The sequence below is a fragment of the Adelges cooleyi genome, unplaced genomic scaffold (genome assembly GCF_023614345.1).
Source record: "Adelges cooleyi isolate 19-005CV unplaced genomic scaffold, UGA_ACOO_1.1 ACOO_flye_CR_arks_rails_tigmint_CR_PRNA_40, whole genome shotgun sequence".
NCBI classification, from domain to species: Eukaryota; Metazoa; Arthropoda; class Insecta; order Hemiptera; family Adelgidae; genus Adelges; species Adelges cooleyi.
In genome coordinates this window covers 342,885-363,009 of record NW_026096079.1, presented here as the reverse complement: position 1 = coordinate 363,009, position 20,125 = coordinate 342,885, and the positions used below count along the sequence as shown (strand labels likewise).

Here is a 20,125-nt window from a genome sequence, read left to right as displayed (position 1 = left end):
TTTTTCATCTAAACCTAATTCCATCGAATATTATTGACTAGGTATAATAGTCGTAGACAATTTTTTACACACTTAAAATAATGAGAACTTCATATTCTAGATTCTCTCGTCGATTTTTTTTTTTAAATATTAGTTACCCAACATTCAGAAATTTTGAATTTTTTAAATACTTGTGTTTAAGGTAAAATTTAATGTATCTAAAAAAATACCTATAGAGAGAACCTACAGTTAAAGTAATTCTATTTTAAACAGAATCAAACATTTTTTTTATAAAGAATACTCGTAGGTACCTATTAAAAAAAAAGAGGAAGAATTATCTAGAAAAATAAAAACGACAAATTTAATATAATATCAAAAGTAATTTCTTTTTGTCAAGTTCTTAAAATGGAAATAATTTGATGACAGTCTTTTTTTTTAGTATTAGGTTTGCTACACAGCACACTGCGCAAGTCTTATAATGATAATAATAATAATAATAATAATGAATTGGTCATCAGAGAATTACAATTTAAAAACATATTTACTATTTAAACCTAAATTAACAAAATGATCCAATTCACCACAGAGTAAAAATAAAAATAATAGGTAACAATAATACAAAATAACAGTAAAAACAGGTAATATTTACACGGGGATAGAAATTAAATATTTAAACGAGATTCACAAATACACCAAAAGAGATCTACATGTTCATTCAAATGTTTTAATATCTATACTTATGTTTAGTAGTTAGAAAAGAAAGAAATTTTGGGAAGGAGGGCCTTAAATTAAATTAAAAAAACTTATTACATGTAAAAAATTTGTACTTGATAATTATTTTAAAGTAATATTTGAACGTCAATAGTGGGTATGTTATAAAAATAATATCTTAATAAATAACATTTAATAGTGTAAGTAAAAAAAAAAAATTAATAATAAAAATACAAATAATAGTTTATTTAAAACATTTTTTTTTTTTTGGCTTTGTTGCAAAAGTGTCCGAAAAATCTTCGAATGAGCGTTTTTTTATTTGTTATTTTCAGTAAACATAATAATTGTTGACACATCCAACCTACCTTCGATGAACCTTGAAAAAAATTACCGTTCTGCTTCACAGTTTGTTAAAATTATTGCCAGATATAACATCAATGCAATAGATACATTTGGAAAAATATCAATAAGATTTCGTTCATAAAGAAGTTTAGCTATAGCACCGAAATTGTCAACATCTGAGGAAACTGTTTTGATATAATAATCAAGTTTAGTTTTAAAGTGTACCAAAAATGTAAATTGAGAAAAAAACAGATTATAAGCATTTTTGTCTCATGTCAAATTTGTCTACAACAACTAAGAATATTATCAACTGTAAACTTATTTTTCGGCCACTCAAAATAGTTTCATGTCGGTTTTTTCTTTTTAATATACAATGTATAGTGGGTTTTTTTCGTAGTTTAATTATTCGTTTTTAATTTTTCCTACTGCGCAGAGTAGGTATACCCAGCTTGAATAGATTTCCGTCTATTCTGTCCCCCGGGGGCCACACAGTGCTTTGTTGATTATACCGTAGACCTACAGTATAATCACAGAACAGGCTAAATTAAATTAAATAATAATATATTTCAATCCACTCTGCCGTGTTGGGGGATTTGGCACAATAACAATTGCGTAGGTATTACACAACGACTCGTTGGCGTCGCAATTTTCTTATCAAAAAAAAAATTATTATCAGTTTTTTTTCTCTTATCTGTACAATGATAACAGCCGTTGCGCCCAATCGACGACGGCGGCGGCGGCGCCAACGAGCGTGGCACGTGCACCGTGCAAAAACCGTACATGTACATAACAATGATAATAATACATAATATACTATATAGGTATATATCGTGTTGTTTTTGTTGTTGTCGTTATCGTGTGTGTTTACCGCGTACCGTGACTTATAACCGTCGTCGGGTCTTGTAAATAACGATAAATATTGATATTATATGCAAATTTCCGAAAACCGTCAGCGGCACTGCCCACGGGCCGCCGCCGTCGCCGCCTAACCCGGTCGCGGCATGTTGTCTTCGCCCGGACAAGCGGAACGTCGTTTGCCCGTTATCGCCATCGACCGTCGGCCGCCGTCGCCGCCAATTTGTTGATGCACAATATTATCGCACACAAGTCCCCAATCATGACGTCTCTGCCGGACGACGGTCCGTTTCGTTTTGACAAAAATCTTTTTTGAAAACATTTTTTTTTTAAAAAAATGATAGCCGCCGACCCGGAAACGGCGCCTCGACTTCGGGTAAAAAAAAAACAAACGTCACAAAACGCAACAAAATTATTATCATAGAAAATATTGTAAACGATAATTATTCTGTCCGATTTTCAGCAGCAGCAGCAGCAGCGCGACGACGGACACCCCGAAACGGTCGACCCGATGCCGTCGCCGACGCACCCGCATGACGACAGGCCGTACCCGGTGGCCGCCAGCGTGTACGTGTTGATCGACGACGAAAAGTTGATGGGCACCGACATGCGCGTCATGTGGTTTCTCAAGCGTCTGGGATGCGTGCTCAAAGTGGACGTGGACCAGGCCGACCAAGAGCTGTCGTCCGAACTGTGTAAAATCGTGTCGTTCGTGCCCAGAGACGACGCCAACACGACCGCCGCCGCCGTTACCAATCGCGTTGACCGCAGCAATGGTCCCAACGACAATCATCGCTTTTTCACCATGGACTCGCTGACCCGCGTATACTACCTGACGTCTGTGTACACGATGGTGTACTGTTTGGATATGAGTCCGTCCAACTGTTCGGTGGTAGGTTTTCGTGTATTTAATTTTCATTTGCATATCGAGACGACGTTATATTGGAGCACTTTACTCGTTCTACAGCGGTTTCAAAACGTGACCTGTTACGTAACTGAAAGAAGATGATGTGTCTTGATGCTTTTTTTTTAAATATGCTTTAAAAAAATATATTTTTCTTTTGAAAAAGTGAAAAATGTCCAATTATTCTTTTCGAACTCTCTAATAAAAGTGGTATAACGTCCTCTCAATACAGTAGACAACATAATTCATTTAGTATATACGCCTAACACTAACATCACACTTGTCATTTGTAAAAATCTCGCAATACTAATATAATATTTTTTTTTTGTGGTTCTGGGATGTTTTGATCATAACATCATAAGTAGTGATGTAATGTAATGTATCATACACATCGTATGTAGATACAGTCGAGTCTCAATAACTGAAGGTTAAAAAGAAGAAAAATGAAATTACCAAGTGAATACTGAAATTATAGAAGAATAATATTAGAAAATTGCAAAACAAAATAATTGTATAAATTAAAAGTGTCAATGCTTTATCAGTGTTTTTATTCCTCGTATACACTTTTGTTAGAGCGCTTGACTGAACTGTTTGTATTAAAAAATAAATCACCCGCTGTTAGCCGTTTATTATTTATCATTGAATAAATCAAATAATAATAACAATACTACTAATTATTTATTTATATTAACATTGTTTTTTTATGGTGATTATTTTCTCAGCAAATTAAAAAAAATGATTTCCCATTTTAGGCTATTTAATTTTGTTGACTTAGAGGCGCTAATGAGGTAAATCTGATGGGCTACAGTTGAGCACTTGGTGTTATTGATTGGATGGTATGTAAAACATAAAGTTTCTGATAAAATAAATGTTATTGAGACTCGGCTGTAACTTATGAGATATTATTAGATTTATCATTCGTATTAAATGTCTGAACTTTGTATTGTTGTAACGTTATTGGTTGTGCGCTTGTATCATAACATTTTCCATTATTGTATTGTCATCTGTAGTACGTTTTTTTTTTTATTAGAATATGATGTACACTAACAAAAAACCGAAGGGAATTAGAAATTACTAGTCATTCGCCAGCTAGATTTGTATAATCGAGTAGTAAATCACCATATTAAGTTTATTTGTGTAAATTACGCTTCAGGAATAATTTTCGTTACTTAAAAAAATACTTGACAATCTTTGGAAATTAGTTAAAAAAAAAATAAAGGTGCATATTCATACATAGAAAGGCTTAAAACAGTAGTTACTTGTTTTCTTTTGTAATCGATGTTTGATTGAAGTTTGAAAAACCATAAAATGTACATATATACATATTATATCAGTAGACAAATATAACAGTTCAATAAACGTTTTCTGATCACCACTCAAGTATTCGTTTATTTCGAAAACAAGGCGTTTAAGACATACGATTATGGGCGAAAAAAAATGTTACAAGGCCGACTACAGATTTTGCAATGTTTACAATATTAAAACAAATTCATTATACACAGGACATTCAAAGGGGCCATGTGATGCTTGACGAAATGATCGTAGCCTTACAACGCAGCATCCAAGGTTTCATACGACCTGTACGTATTTGTTTTGTATTCGTATTTAACTCGAAAGGATATTTGTGCAGGAATTAATATTTTGGTTTTTTGTGCATTACAGTTTATTATACCAGGATCTCACGAAATACTATTCGAACCACAAGTGTACGTTACCGTTATAGTGCACACGCCATTTTACACGTCGCTGGCTCAGCAGGTAAGTCTGTTTAAAATATAGTTTGTAATTTTAAAAATTGAAAAATTCAAATTGCATATAAAAGAATAATTAACTACCAATTAAAATGTCTTACTTTATGTATGTATTAATAATTTTGTTCCTAATATTATCTAATACTGTACATGTATATATTTGTTACTTTATATAATTTTTGTCGTTTGTTCTCAGGTGTTGGTCCAAGGGTGGCGTGTGAATAATCACAATTTTAGTGAATTTATCAAAATGATCTCATGTGAAATGACTCGATTGGAAAACGCAGTGGCCCAATCAAATACAGTTTCGTGGAAAAATACAGTAAACAACAAACGCAATAAACTATGACTTTTCCGCTAGTGTGTCAATTTGTTTTGCATTTACAGAATTCCGACGACGAAAACATGTCATCGTCGTCGGACGATGATTTCTACGACGCCAACGACCCTGGTCGTGAAGACCGCAATCAAAACGGTCATACGAGTGTTGGCGCAACCAGCCGAAGTCGTCGAAACAATTTAGTCAGCAATGCGGAGAAAAATATGAAAATAACAACAATGACCAACAGCAACAGTCCCGACTCTGGATTTATAAACACACTTAGGTACGGAATGCTGGCCGTGAGATTGTTGCCCCGATCCAGTATATCGAGTGAGTTTATCGTCGAAAACTTAACCTATCGCATTTCGATTGGCTGTAATCGAGTATAATTTCCAGACTTGATAGTCATCACTGACGGAATGATCACTTTGGCCGACATTCAAGTGTTGGATTCGGTGCTGAATCAATTGAGATGCATCGGCGTCGCCTGTTCGTTTATGCACGTTTCCAGTCAATTTCATCCGCATTCGTGCCATGGTCTCGTGCCGTATTCGGAGCTCATGCAACTCATTGCCACCGCCACTATGGGCACGTATTTGAACACGTTCCCCGACACCGACGACGATTCCACCGTGAACTATTATCATGAAAAATTTGTCTTGTGGACGTTCAGAAAAGGAGACGATATCGCCTCGTCCAACGCTATGTCGTCAAACAACACGTCGAATCTCAGTTGCACCCCACCACGCGTACGCCACGGCGAATGGACAGTAAAGTAATGTGTAGTATTATTTACTAATAATGTAAATTCAAAGTCCATACCTATATATATATATATGTACTATTTAGAACTAAATGTCTAATCCTAAATAATAATCTAAAAAAAAAAAGAATCTAAACATATAAGGAGACGTTATTGTTTTGTCTGTTTAACATATATTAATTTACACGCAAAGTTAAATGGTTTATTGCTAATGAAAAATTTCAATTTTGTTATTAAAAATCATTTATTTTTGTAATTTTTTAGAAACTCGAATTTTTATGGTAATCGACAAACACAACTATTAACGAAAAGGCAAATAAACGACCACATGCAAGCGCACTTGGACAACGTAGTGTGTTGTCGTATGCGTGAAGGATTCATCATAGAGGTATGGACATTATGTATTTTAATTGTGTCTTGCAAGACAAAAGATGACAAGGGCTATAGATACTCGATAGCGTGTAATTATATTTAAATTCCCATCTGTCGGATAACTAATTAGAGGTGAACTAATGTTGTGTTGCATTTTATGGAAATAAACGATGTAATATTTGTTCAGCAAAGTCTTACGCTTTTAAAACTCAATTACAGTGCACAAATTGATAAATTATATTTAAATAATTATCATCGTAAGTTACACTCATTGTTTCTTCTTTCGCAGGATATACAATTCAGAGACGCCGGTAGCAGCTCTACGAATTCCAAGCTACAGCTGAAATTTGTCTTACCGTGGACCAATCATATATACATTGAGTACGATTTGACCGTGAAATGGCCGCCGCCAAGTTGTTCGTTAGCCGGACCAGTCATGTCACAAGGTTCGACGACGGTGCAGTCCCCGCCCGCGTCCATCACGCAGTCTACACATATACCAATACCCTCACAATCGGATAGCTGCTTAAACATTCATTATGTAATTTTAGTAAAAGGTTAGTAGGATACACATAACAAAGTAACTCGTATACACCAGGTCAATCGTCTTCAGTACTGTATATCTTTATTGCTTATCAATTTCCATTAAATTTTGAGCGAAACTCGATAAACCATTCATATAATATTATTTATTCAGTATTCAGTATTCAGTATTTAACAGTGTCGAATCCAGGGCTGCGACTCGGTCGCTTTCTTATATTTTGTTTTTCTATGTTGTATAATACAATATACACAGGTCTAAAAAATAAAAGCAATATTCTACTCCACTCCACATTGAATCCAAACACAGAGAAAATATTTCGTTTTAGAATGTGAACTAATTTTTAAAATCCAAATTGGGGTTTATTTAGAATAAATAACAAAGTAATAAGTATAATTACTCATCCTTAGGTCCGTACGAGTTTCTCCGCGATATAACGTCTAGCAGAAGTAAGAAATCACATAACCAGAATCAGGCACAATCGTTTCAACAACGTCAGTACCAACTGTCATCGTCGTCTTCCTCAGTGACGTTTCCGCCTTTCTCTACGACAATCACTAGTGCTACTGTCCAGCTGGCGGACAACGGAACTCCTATAGCTAATCGAGGGATCGTCAACTCTACGGTCACATCCAATTACAGACAGGCTCTGATTACCCGTTTCTGGTCTACGATGCGTTCCATCGGCCAAACCGACCTGTTAGTGAAGCACCTTGAAACGTATTCGCCCAGTACGGGACATTTGGTTGACTATAACAGCTCTAGCCAAACAAGACAATACGAACAACAAATTCTCGACAACCAACAAGGCCAGAGGGGGGACCCGTTGAACATAAGCCCGAGCAGTCCGAACAGCTCTAGTAAAACGGACGCTAACAAATTTTTGGCTAATACTGTAGTAGCGGCCGCTACTATCGCCAATCTTTCGCCCACAGGCATACCAAATCGGAGTCCACTGCGCAGTGGTATGCCGTTGTTTTATCATTTGCCAACGACCACGACAACATCGGCGTTAAAGCAGCAACTACAAGTAAAATTGAAGTGAGTTTCTCAGACAATTAGATACATGCTTAATCAATAGCGTGGGTAATTTTTTTAAGTACGCTTATAATCGAGAATTTGAAAAAGAAAAAAAAAACATGAAACATTTTTTAATTTGCATAGTAAACCGAATTCAAAACCTAATCTGGTACATATTATGCGTATTTTTTTTTTTTCAAAGTGATCAACAACAAAATTACACAGACCATCAGCATCAACAGTACGCCGACTTTTGGAAACCCGTGTGCACGTTGGATCCGGATGCACAATGGCCCAGATGGTTTTCCACGTATCGCATTGGCGGAGGCGTGTTATTGCTGAGACACGATCGTCCTCTACCTAGGTGGTTGCACGTAGCCAATACGGTCAACGGCCGATACCAGACTCTTACTTGTCGCAAAGCTGCCGAATCATTGTTTGCTATGCTCAAACAATGGTGTACGTTTGTTTTGATCGACGATCATTCTTACGTGAAATGCTTAAACAGAAAGTAATTGTATTATTTATATATTAATTCACAATGAGTACAAATCATAACATTAATCAATTTGAATTTCAAAGAACCTGATTATAAATACCTCCTTTTTAAATAATTATTTTATTTTAAATAATAGTTTTAAACAAAAAACATATTTAGTTGATGTTTGAAATTTATTAAAGTTATTTTTATTTGTTATTTAAATGCGTTCAAATAGAATAAAAAAAAAAAAATTAAATTTACTATTTGAGTTTTTATTTAAATACAATTTTATTTTTTTAATAATTATTTAAATTTTAAATTAAAATAAATAAACAATTTAAATTACACTCATTGTCAGATTTGATTACAAGTATAAATTGATATAAAATGGTTGTTATTTCTTATATTTTATTGTATTTTTATTCATGTTTGTTTTATTTTTGTGATTTTAGCGAGACTTACACTAGCAACGTATCATTTTGCATTGCTCGAGTAACATTGAGACCTCCGTGCTGTTGTTGCGTGGTGTTACACGTGGCGTTTCAGAGTTGTGTACCGGCTACTGTCCATCATAAGGTATACTTAAATATTACGGTTGTAAACGTTGTATTCGAGTTTTAGTTTTTATAAGAATTGTCGACGTGTGATTATTATGTTAGATTGTAGACGATCTGAAGAAACGTGTTCAACAATTGGATTCCACAATGACCACAGCGTCGTCGGTTTTAACTACTACTACCAGCAAGAACGACGATTCTGGAAGTAACGGTGAACATCGTCACCTTCACGCCAGAAGGAAAAGCGTAATCAGCAAGATCGTCTTGAAAAAAAACAAACGACCAAAGAAATACGTGAGAATACTAGACAAACCATTGGAAAAGATTCTCATTAGGTATTATCGGTGTAATAATAATAATTGTAATAAAAAAAGTATATCGGTAAATACCGACGGGGATGGATTGGATTCGCATAGTGATAACAGCCCAGACAACTTGTGTAGGAAAGCCGCTTACGTTAAATTTAATATTTTTGAAACCAAAAAAAAAAATATATAGATTTTTATACCAACCCTGCTAATAATATGTACCAAATAAGTAAAAAAAAAACTTTTGATGTTTATTTCACTACCTTTGTTTGTTTACGAGAAAACATTTTCTCACCATATTACAAAATATTTTACTAACATTTTCAATCAATTTTTTTGCAAAAATACTTGTAGGCACAAATAATTAAATTAGTATAATTTTACAATCTACAAAAACGTTACATAGGCCTTCCCATATTTTATGGTTTATTTTTATGAGTATAATAATTAAATTCAGAAAAAAAAATATATACAATCGTCTGATTTCTTTTATTTCTATTAATAAAATATTTGTATCTATATCTAAACAAATTTATCCTTTACTTGCACCATTTAAAGCGATATATGTATATTTAGTTGAATCGCATTCAAAATATACTCTTAGGATAATATTTTTTTTATTTTTTTTTAAATAAGTAAATGAAAAATTTGTAAATAAATTTAAAAGTAAGTTTGACTCGCTAAATGTGACTTCTCTTTTGTTTTTAAAATGATAAAAAAACATATATGGAGAAAAATTGTATCCACTTTAATTTTTCTTAAAAATTACACATTTTAGACAAAAATAACTTGAGTTAATCTTCGTCATTATTATTATTAATTAACAGATTTTTTTTTATAAAAAAAAAAGTAACTATCAAAACAATTAAAATTACTTATTCTATTGCTTTAGAAGATTCTAGTAGTGTTCTTTTCTTTTTTCAATATTAAAATACTTATAATATCAAAAAAATGGAGATTTTCACAACGTTTTTATTATTAAGATAACGCTTAAAATTTGACTGTACCCCGTACTAATACGATACTGGTCTCGTAGAAGACACAACTAACCTGTCGCCGTTTCTAATTGCACGCTGGCCTGATCCGTTCCGTATTATATTGATATTACATAGCCAATATTAATAAAAAAAAAAAATTGTTTGTAATAATTTGTTAGTTTGTTTGACGTTTTTATATTGTCTTAAAGATACGAACGGATGCCTTCGCAGTTCACCACAGTTATATTTCCGGATGGCACTCAACCCAATTCTATAATCAACGCTTCGCCCGTGACCACAAATTTCCATTTTCCAAACCCTACGGCCAACAGTGGACGACAACAGTTGAACCAACGTGGTATTTCCGACGGAAGACTAAGCACCACGCCGACAACAACTACAACCCTGTCACGTTATTTGTACCACAGACGATGGATTTGGAGCAGCGGACACAGCCAACACAATAACAGCAGCACATCGCAACAACAACAACAGCAACAACAGTTGGCTCGTACTCTGTCCATATTGACAAAGTATGCTAACGCTTTGGATAAAATCAATTACGATTCGCATAATAAGTCAACCGTTTTTTTAATTTTATTGTTTTGCTTTAGGATCCGTTTGAGAGAAGGATTTAGGTTTGCTCATTCGTCTGCCGGCATTATTAATATGGTTTTGCAAGTAGACATGACCGAAGTGAGTATTTAACGGTTGATTCCTAAAGTCTTCCTGTTGTATTAACTATAATAAATTCACACTCGGGCATTATTCGAAAATAGTCTTTTATTAGCATGGAACATGCTATAGCCGCGGGCCCTCAGCTCAAAAACGACACAAAATAGCGTCACGAAAGTAGCGCGATCTAACGGTTGTTTTTTTAAAATATAATATACATATATATATATATATGTATGTATGTATACAAGTGGTGCGATCTAGCGGTTCGCTTTTTATTATATATATAAAAACAAATGAATGGTTAAAAGAATGTTGAACCAGGTGAATGTTGCCAGTAATCCAATAAAGGCCAAATATTAAAAAAGAAGACTACACTACCATAATATATCGCAAGGAGATTATAGATCGGCAATAATCGTTATACAAGAGCCAGCAGACCAGAGCATGTTCCATGTTTTATAATTTTAGCCGTTAGGCTTTGTGTAGACTGTAACTATTTGATTATATTTGATTGATTTACAGACAATGTCTGTAAACTTCTCCATTTAATTCATTTCATTCATTACTTCACGGCGTTTGTTGCAGGCGTCTTCTTTGGACAAAAACAAATCGTCCGAAACGAATACGACTACTAGCCATTGTGTCATACAGTATGTACTGTTTCCTCCGCACATCATTTCCAAACACCAGCCGCTTGACCACGATGCTGATGATGTAAACGACGGTTCAAAAGCGAGACTCAACGACGATAACATGTATTCGTCCGAGGATGAAGACCAACGTCCGGAAAAGTACAAAAGACAAGAAAAAAATATCAACGTCGAAACAACGAATGGTGGACATTCGTCCATAGAAGACGATTACCAACTGATAACGGAATGTTGGATCGAACCACAACACGGATCAGTGGTCGTAAGCGGAGACAAAAACAACGAATACATGTCCGGACTGATGTACGAACAATTAGCAGACGCTGTAAGTAAATTTGTCATTGCATTTTTTTTTTTTTTCAATTCTACATAATTAAATTATAAAAAAATTACTCAAGAGAACGCCACACACTTAACGTTTAAACCATGCTATTTTTTTTTACCGTTCTTTTTTCAATAGTAGTAAAATGTTTAAAATGTATAGGAAACAATATCGTACACTGCATGTCATCGGTTATTGTTGATATCTCTATTAGCTTAGTTTTTTCATTAATTATTAATTAATTCAGTAAACAAATATTTGTTTACCCGAGAACACATTGTTTTTTATTTTTCTCAGAGAAGTTAACTTTGGCCACTTATCAGTACACTTTCATATAAAAAACCACGTGCATTTAAACTCTTAACAATTATTCAATATTGGGTCTAACATTTATTTTTTTAAACTTTCATTTATCTGTGACTATTTAACAGGACGCCACCCCCCCCCCTTAATTTATTTAGGAGTTTGATAAGACAAGTTTTGTCAAGATCTTGTCAATATTTTTGTATAAAAAAATACTACTTTTTTTATCAGAATATCATTAATTTTATTTTCAACATTTTTCTTCATTTTCGCAGAATCTTAATTTGAATAACACTTGAAAAACATGATCATACGACTTACGTCAATTTTTGTTTAAACAGTAATTAAATAAATGTCTATTGAAGTGATTAAAAATAGAAATAAATTGAGCTTTAAATAAATTATTTGGTACTAACTTGTTGTTGAACATAAAATATTGAATTATAATCTAACTGATGACCTGATGAATATGCATCTAATACATATTTTGGTTTTGGAAAATTTGTTTCTGTTTATTGGCCTTTCATAAAGTGTTGTAGATTTTATTTTGAACAAGGCCTATAAAAAAATTAATATATATTTATGTATATTATAGCATATCTTATAGCATATCTTTAGTGTATATTTTGAACGCGATTGTAATATTTTTCATCTCATTAATGTCTTCTGACTTTACAAAGGTCTTGAAAACGTCTATTAAAGCTTCCATAAAGTACCCAATTTATTGGTAATTACAGAAAATGGGCTTCCTAATGCTCAATGTCATTAATTGTACTAACAAGTATTATTTAGTTTGATAGTTCAACAAAAATATTGAGATTTCAACGTGGGATATTTTATTAATGGATATTTTTAATTAGAACATATTTTACATACATTTCTCATTACTTAAGTGAGCCGACGTCTGAATATTAAATTATATTTTTTGAATAAATTTCATAGTTAAAAACGTTCATCGGTTAATAAAGTATAAACATAACAATATAAAGCAAAATACTGTTTTTTAGTATTATTTTCTAAAAACTAGTTATTTTTGTTTTCTTTCTATACTTGTTTAAAAAGTTAGTATGACAGCAATTTAAAGATTTACTATTTTAATAAATAGAAAGGGATGTATTTACAATGTTTATTGTTGAAAAGGACATTATTTACATCGTATAAAATTATAAATTAAAAAAAAAAACTTTTAATAAAAAAGTAATTCATAAATTGTAACATTTAAAATTGAATCTCAAATATTTAGAGAATACTTTGGTTGGACACATTTTTTATATGTACTTTTAGAAATAGCAAATTAATTAGCATATATTTTAGTAATATGTATTTGTTTTCAACGAAATTGTGAATATTCATATTTTTTTTTTGTCATACGAGTGCCTTTTTTAAGAACTTTAAGACCTTTTTTTTAACATTAAAATGTTTAATTTACACCGTTGTTTGGATTCATCAATATTAGTTTTTACTATAATTATATTTATTCGAATTATTAGATTTGAATTTTTTTTTAATCTAAATTAAATGATAAAATAATTGATTTCAACAAAGACTATAAAAGTAAGGAGACACGTTTTGTAAGAGAAGTTATATTTTTTCAATTCGCATTAAAAAAATAAACTAAAATTTAAATCCGGATAAAATAAATTCCAGGCACAATGATAAAGGTATGCGGATATCCTGATACTTCAGCTATCTGTACTTGAGTCTTCAAACCAAATTGACATTTTCAGTAGTCTAATATTACCTAGTCTGACGGCAGACCAAACGTTTTATGGAATTTTTTTTTTTTAAATACTATATATATGCTTAGTACTCAAGAAACGTATCATTAATTATTTTGTTAAAATGTTGAAATATTAAAAAGAGATGGGAGGGAGGGAGTAGGTTTAAAATAAAATACATTTTTGCGTGTAGTTGGAAAAAATCCTTACAACAACAAGGTCTGCTGTTGAAGTCCTTCGATTAATACCGCCGTTGGAATTTATGTCTTATTTATAATTATAATTAACATATTGTCGTTTTCACGGGTATCACGTTATACAATATGGAGTTATATTTTAATTGTGTATGGTTATTTCATTTGTATTTTGTTTTATTGCATTATAATTTCAAGTGCACCTCAGTCGGAGAGATAGGTACCTGTAATGAGGGCATGATGATGAATTTCGTGTCATTAATCCTCTACCTAGTCGTCGGTTTTATCTGTACGACGCCCCAGCAAACAAACTAATATTTGTTCATCGATAACGAGAATTCTTTGCCTACAATAATATAATATTGTATGAATAGCTGTTTTGTTTGCATTGACTCTCGCGTGTGCGTGAGTGTGTATAAACTGTGCCGCCACGTTTGCGGGTGCTTATGGTAAAGAGTCGTTTACACGAGCATAGATAAAAACTTAAAGGTTAATAAGATAAATAATAGAAAATCGAAAAAAATGTAGATAATCGAAAATCCGATGACGAATTGACGTAGCCTAAGCAAAACAGAGCAAACCCATCTGTAATTTGTAAAAAAATATTAGATTGAGTATGGAAAACGTAAAAACGCTCAATCCGTGGATTAAAATATAAGTAATTTATGAGAATAAGTAGTATACTGTACATTGATAATTTGATATCTTAAACAAAATATAAGAGCTTTTTTTAAGAAGTTAAAATGCCGTATTTTTAGGTAAAATCACAGTACAGACAATATTAGTTTTGTAGGGTTTTTTAGACAAAACAAAATGCAAAAGCTGATCTTGGAAATTGTTATAGGTATTAAGTTTATTGAACTGTAATGTGTTGAATATACTTCTATAAACACACGTTAGGTCAACTTTTTCTGTTTGAATTATTGACCTTAAGTATAAAATCTACCCCAAAACGAGGTAAGTGTGCTATATTTTCAAATTAGAAAATGTGTGCATTTTGAAACGTCACAAACAAAAACAATATTTTTATATTAAAATGTTTTTTTTTTATTTGAAACCTTTATTATTTTACGATAAACAATTTCCAAATATTCTATTTTTAAAATGTAATATGGATAATATACTTCAACGTATATATTATTTGTATTAATTTAAGAATTTGAGAATAATCTACCAAAAAAAGGGTTTAAACAGATTTTTGAAAAAAAGTGTTTGTTGTAGGGTCAGAATAGATTTACCTACTGTCAAGTTTTCTGACTTCAAGTCCAAAAATCTTACTATTTCTTACTAGTATGACACCGTTTAGGGTTTTTTCCTTAATGTAGATCTCTCAAACGGTTGGTTTTGTTATAGCAACTAGCTTATAAAATTCCATCGACAAGTGAGTTTTCACGATTATTTAATTAATTACCACATTCAGTGGTTTAGTGTGAGTCTTTTAGTACACGGCGATAAACCGTTATAAATCCGGCAGTTTGGCCACGTGAAACCACATTTTGTTTTTCATTTATTTATCTTTGTTGTTTTAAAAAATATACTTAAAAAAGCAATACACTCAATTAAGCCGTGCCTTCGTGTTTAATGAATCATGTAACGCTTGTCAACTGTTTATACCGTTTGTTTAATTTTTCTTCAAATACAGATTTCACAAGGCGTTGTAACATGATGTGTGTTTTTTGTAGATATTATCTTGAAACTTCTAGAAAACTCTAAAAAACGTTTCGCCCCGAGTCGTACGCTTATCTGTTTCTATTTTATCTTAAGTGTTTTTCGCTTTAAATCACGACCACAATTCTTATTGGTTTTGAGTTATTAACACAAACTTTGTCCAAAATTTAGAGTCATTTTTAATTCTCAGACAATTACTGGATTATATTGTAAACATTTGCTTTAGACAAAAGGAGTGGACATTCTAAAAATCTTTCAAATCGACCAATCGACTTTAAAAAATCACCGAATAAAGCCGTGCCCGTTTAAACTTAATTTTTTTCCCTCCATTTTTTTTCCATTCTTTTAACAGTGTAATACATAGTTGAACTAAAATTTATTAATTTTAGTTGCAGAAATCGGCTTCAAACATTTTTTTTTTTACATTTTGTAATTTTTGTACATTGTTTAGACTTCTTTGAATATTGATATTTAACAGAATGATATTTTACAAAACTAAAATGTACCTTAAAGAGTCTAAAACTAAAGAACAATCACCCCTTTCCCAACAAAATGAAAAATTCAATAAAATAACGCAAATCCTTTACCCTAGAAATGTTGGAATATTATTTTTCTGTACAGTTTCTTAGGGGAAGTTTTAGAGCTTAAGTTCTATTTTCTAGTTTCGAATTTGTATGAGCTTTAGAAACAGTACTTGGATACATTCGGAAAAATTCAAGAATAGATTTTGTGAAAAATTAAATTCAAATCAAAATTGACTAGATTTTAATATTTAAACAATTTTCTTATTCGAATAAATATTTCCAAAACAATGCTAGTCAAGTCGGGGTCGGAATGTAAACTTAATTGATTTTTTGGAAAATTATTTAAAATATATCTTTTGTTATTGAGTAATCAATTCAAAAAGTATGAAGATTTAGGGCAAAAAATATGTTCTTATGATATACAACTTTACAACTTTGTATTAAATAAACTATATCAGATAAAGTATGAAACCCTTCGTTGCACTTCTATATGCCAAGGTGATTCTAACTAACAAAGACCCTAAATAACAAAATTTGGTCATCGGTTTCACTGATCAGCGTGTCCAAAGACAACTTTAGCTAAAATTAACATTTTTTTTAAATTCATAATGTTGTATCTCCTTGACAAATGCTCTTTGTAATGACCTCAGAATCAACAATTTATGTCTTATAGTTTAAGAAGAAATTGAAAATTAAGCGTGCAACTCACAGACTTTTTTAAAACTAAAATTATTATACCGCGCATACTTACCTGTATATACTCTTATACTAAAGCCAAGACAAATATCTATCTTCTCATTTTTAGTATGTGGCATTTTGTTTTTTTTTCAATTCGGTCATCATACTTAGTTGATTTCATAAAATTCAAGAAAGTGAAATCGTTTAGAGCTGAAAATATGGTAAAATTGTTTCTTTTAAGTGGCCTCTAAACTTGTATTTATAAGGCGCTTTGTATAGGCAATTTTTCACTATAACATAACGCTAAACATTTTTAAACTTACATATTACCATAGAAATTAGAATAATAGAAATAAATCTATTAGATAGGTATTTAACTTTTATAACGAATATAGGATATAAGATAACCACTTAATATCTAAGTATCATAAGTGAATTAATCAATTGTATGTATTAGAGGCAAAGAAATTGCAAATAAAAAAAGAACAAGTTAAAATTATAAAAGTACAACAAATATGATATGGTATAGTACATGAACAAACAGAATTAAATGAAAACATTCTTACAAAATTTAAAGCTAATAAATTAACAGAAGAAATTCAAAATTTCTTAGGAACAAAAATATACGAGGAACAATTATTTTTACAAATAAATATTTCACTTAAACAATTATTTATGCTAGAATATGACATTTTAATTCAAATATATTACTACCAAAAGTTTGAATAAAAAAAATCAATGAACTTAAACTTTCTCTTTCTAGTAGAACGGCGTTACCAGTTGATTAAACATTGGAGAGTATTTTAGTTGTCAGATATCATGTTGATAGAAAACTTGTGTTTGATACAAAAACCCACCTTTAAAAATAAATAATTAATAGTATTACGAAAGTAGTTAAAATGAAAAGTACATAAAAAATAATTACATAAAATGTTTACATATAGGATCCAGTTTTGTACAAAAACATATTATGTTTCTACTTCGAACAGAACTTGCCTAATAATACTCCTAAAAAACATTTGAATTCTTCATAGCATTTTCAAAGCATCGGTCGTGGCGTAATCTTGAAATTATTTTTAGCCACCTAATATTATTAGTTGATTTTTTTTTTCTCGTCTTTCGACCGGTCAGAACTGTATCATAATTTGCTTAGGATTTACATAAGAGGCCGTTTCGTCACGTGGGCAAAACTTTTTTTGTATATTACATTCTCTTTTCCGCTCATCGTTCGCTCACAGCCGACAAGTACAAGTAGGTGGGTGCCTACCCGCCTCGCCGAGTCGTTATCAGCCGGTTACAAGTTTTATATAACAACGGTTGTCTGTTTTTGTCATTATTTCAATATAGAATAATAATAATATGCGCGTGATCCCAACCAGTCGCACTCGAAAGATAACACACACACACACACACGACGTTTGATGTACTTATAATAATAATAAAAATATAATATATGTATATATATATATATATATATATATATAATATCGCGCTTATTGGTCGGACGATATTTGCTTTTCGGTTATCTTTTGTTTGATCCTCGACTTCAGAGTTTTTTTTACGGTATAAAAGCCACGGTTTCCCGTGTACCGTCGGTTATTCGGTGGTGTTTTTTTTTTTTTTTTTACAACTTTTCGTCACATCACAGTGTTGGACGACAAAATAATTTGTGGTCGGCCGTGTTCGTTCGGCTCGTTGTGATTTTTTCAAAAAAAAAAAGTCGTTTGGTTTTTTTAAAAGTATAATTTATTTGCGTTTTTTTTTTTTTTAATTTATCGTGCCGGCCAGAACACAGTTTTTATTTTTTTTGACCATCGTCGCCGCCGCAGCCGAGCCGTTCAGTTGGAAGTTTGGATCAAGGCACGTCAACGGTTATTGCATAATAAAAAAAAATTTCCTTTAAACACGGCCGTTTTAAATTATTTTATTTGTCGGTCAGTGTTCGAGGCGAAATAATAAAAAAAAAAAAAAGAGAAAAACCGTGCCAGATCTAACTCTTCCAGCTGATCGGTTTCGGTAGAATTTCGACTTGTAGACTAATAATAATGATAATGTTAATGTAAGGCTGTCAGGGTGTGTATTTTGTTTATATTTTACACTCTTGTCTAGTTTTGTTTCTGTAATTATTGTCGTCCGGTTTGCACGGTGATCCATTCGAGACGCTCAACTTGTATTTTAAAATAATTGTGCAATTAATGTAGTGTTTTTAAAAATAATGGTTGTTGTATGTTATTTTTACAATATTATAAAATATTTACAATATTATGTTTTATTTAGCTATATTTTCCAAAGCTCTATGGAATTTCAATTTTCGTTTTTAATGTTATTGTAAAAATCATTAATTTTTTTAATTTTTTCAATTGCAATTTTTCAAGGTTTTGAACAATTTAAATGTTTTTATTCGAGCTTAAATCGGATTATTTCTAAGAACTTTCTGTCCGAAGTAGAAAGTAGCTCAACATGATTGAAGGCCATGTAAATGTTATGAAAATTAAAATATTTTTTTAAACTTAATTAGAAATATTCATAAGATATGCTGCAGTTGAAGTAGAAACGTATGCTTTTGTATAAAGTGTCTTCTGTCAAATTAGTGCCTGTATGCGTTTTTTAGAAGTTGACAAAAATAAATTAAATATTAAAATAGATGCTTCTTTCCGGGTTTAATATATTTATATGTTTAAACATTTCAACTTATTGTAAAGTTTTAGTGAACAATTGCCTTAATAAATGCTAGTGTAATGTTTAAGAAAACTATAAAATTGTAATTATTTCACTAGAAAATGAGTGTCTCGCGTTAAATGGATCACCCTGTATAAGGTCGTCAGGATGTGTACTTGAACTTTTTTTTTAACGAAAACTGACTCTGTAAGCTAATTGTCGTCCGTTTTTGTAATGTTCATAATCATTTATGTCCAGATAAGTTTTTCTAGAATTTGTTTCAAGACGTTTTTTATTTAGACAACATTATTCTGTGTGTGTGTGTGAAAACTTTTCGATTTGTTCTTTTAGTTTAGTATATACCGATATTGTATGTTATACTTTATAATTTTATATTGTTATAATGCACCAGCGGCGGCCGTTAATCCATGTGAATACAGAATTAAGTGGAGAAGTAGTCTGTTCACTGTAAAAAAAAAATGTGTTGTTAACAATGCGGTTATTCGCAAAGTGAGATTCAACTCCTCCAACTTAATTCAATCACGACAAAACTACGGAGACCGTCGACGAAGGCCGCCGCCTTTCATTTCTTTTCACCAATAAATAAATTGTGGTTATATCGCATGTATAATTTTAGAACGATATATATATATATAATATATATATATTAAGTTTAGATTTTTTTGTACGTCTAGTAAAAAAATAAAAAAAAAAAACCCCCATACCTACTGTAACGTTTATCGTTTTTCGTTTGATAATAATAATTTTTTTTATTTTGCTGTATTTCTTGTTTACGCTTTTTATTTGAAAAACCGAAATATTGTACTTTGAAAACGAATTGTAAATGTC

At 31.6% G+C, this 20,125-nt stretch overlaps 1 protein-coding gene across 2 annotated transcripts in view; it reads left to right on the top strand.

Annotated features, from left to right (window-relative positions):
- The first annotated feature begins 1,844 nt into the window (after positions 1-1,844).
- The window catches only part of LOC126841666 (uncharacterized), a 46,748-nt gene continuing 28,467 nt past the window's right edge, over positions 1,845-20,125 (top strand). Inside the window, exons 1-16 of one of the 2 annotated variants that reach the window (XM_050578261.1) lie at positions 1,845-2,263; positions 2,354-2,779; positions 4,294-4,371; positions 4,454-4,549; positions 4,739-4,864; positions 4,930-5,194; positions 5,261-5,639; positions 5,892-6,015; positions 6,289-6,556; positions 6,951-7,581; positions 7,763-8,071; positions 8,494-8,617; positions 8,701-8,933; positions 10,093-10,416; positions 10,498-10,579; positions 11,147-11,536. In XM_050578261.1, the coding sequence (XP_050434218.1) occupies positions 2,225-2,263; positions 2,354-2,779; positions 4,294-4,371; positions 4,454-4,549; positions 4,739-4,864; positions 4,930-5,194; positions 5,261-5,639; positions 5,892-6,015; positions 6,289-6,556; positions 6,951-7,581; positions 7,763-8,071; positions 8,494-8,617; positions 8,701-8,933; positions 10,093-10,416; positions 10,498-10,579; positions 11,147-11,536 (3,894 nt within the window). In that variant the 5' untranslated portion in view covers positions 1,845-2,224. Of the gene's footprint in view, positions 2,264-2,350; positions 2,780-4,293; positions 4,372-4,453; positions 4,550-4,738; positions 4,865-4,929; positions 5,195-5,260; positions 5,640-5,891; positions 6,016-6,288; positions 6,557-6,950; positions 7,582-7,762; positions 8,072-8,493; positions 8,618-8,700; positions 8,934-10,092; positions 10,417-10,497; positions 10,580-11,146; positions 11,537-20,125 lie in introns of both variants that reach the window. The other variant, XM_050578260.1, reaches the window with a different exon arrangement.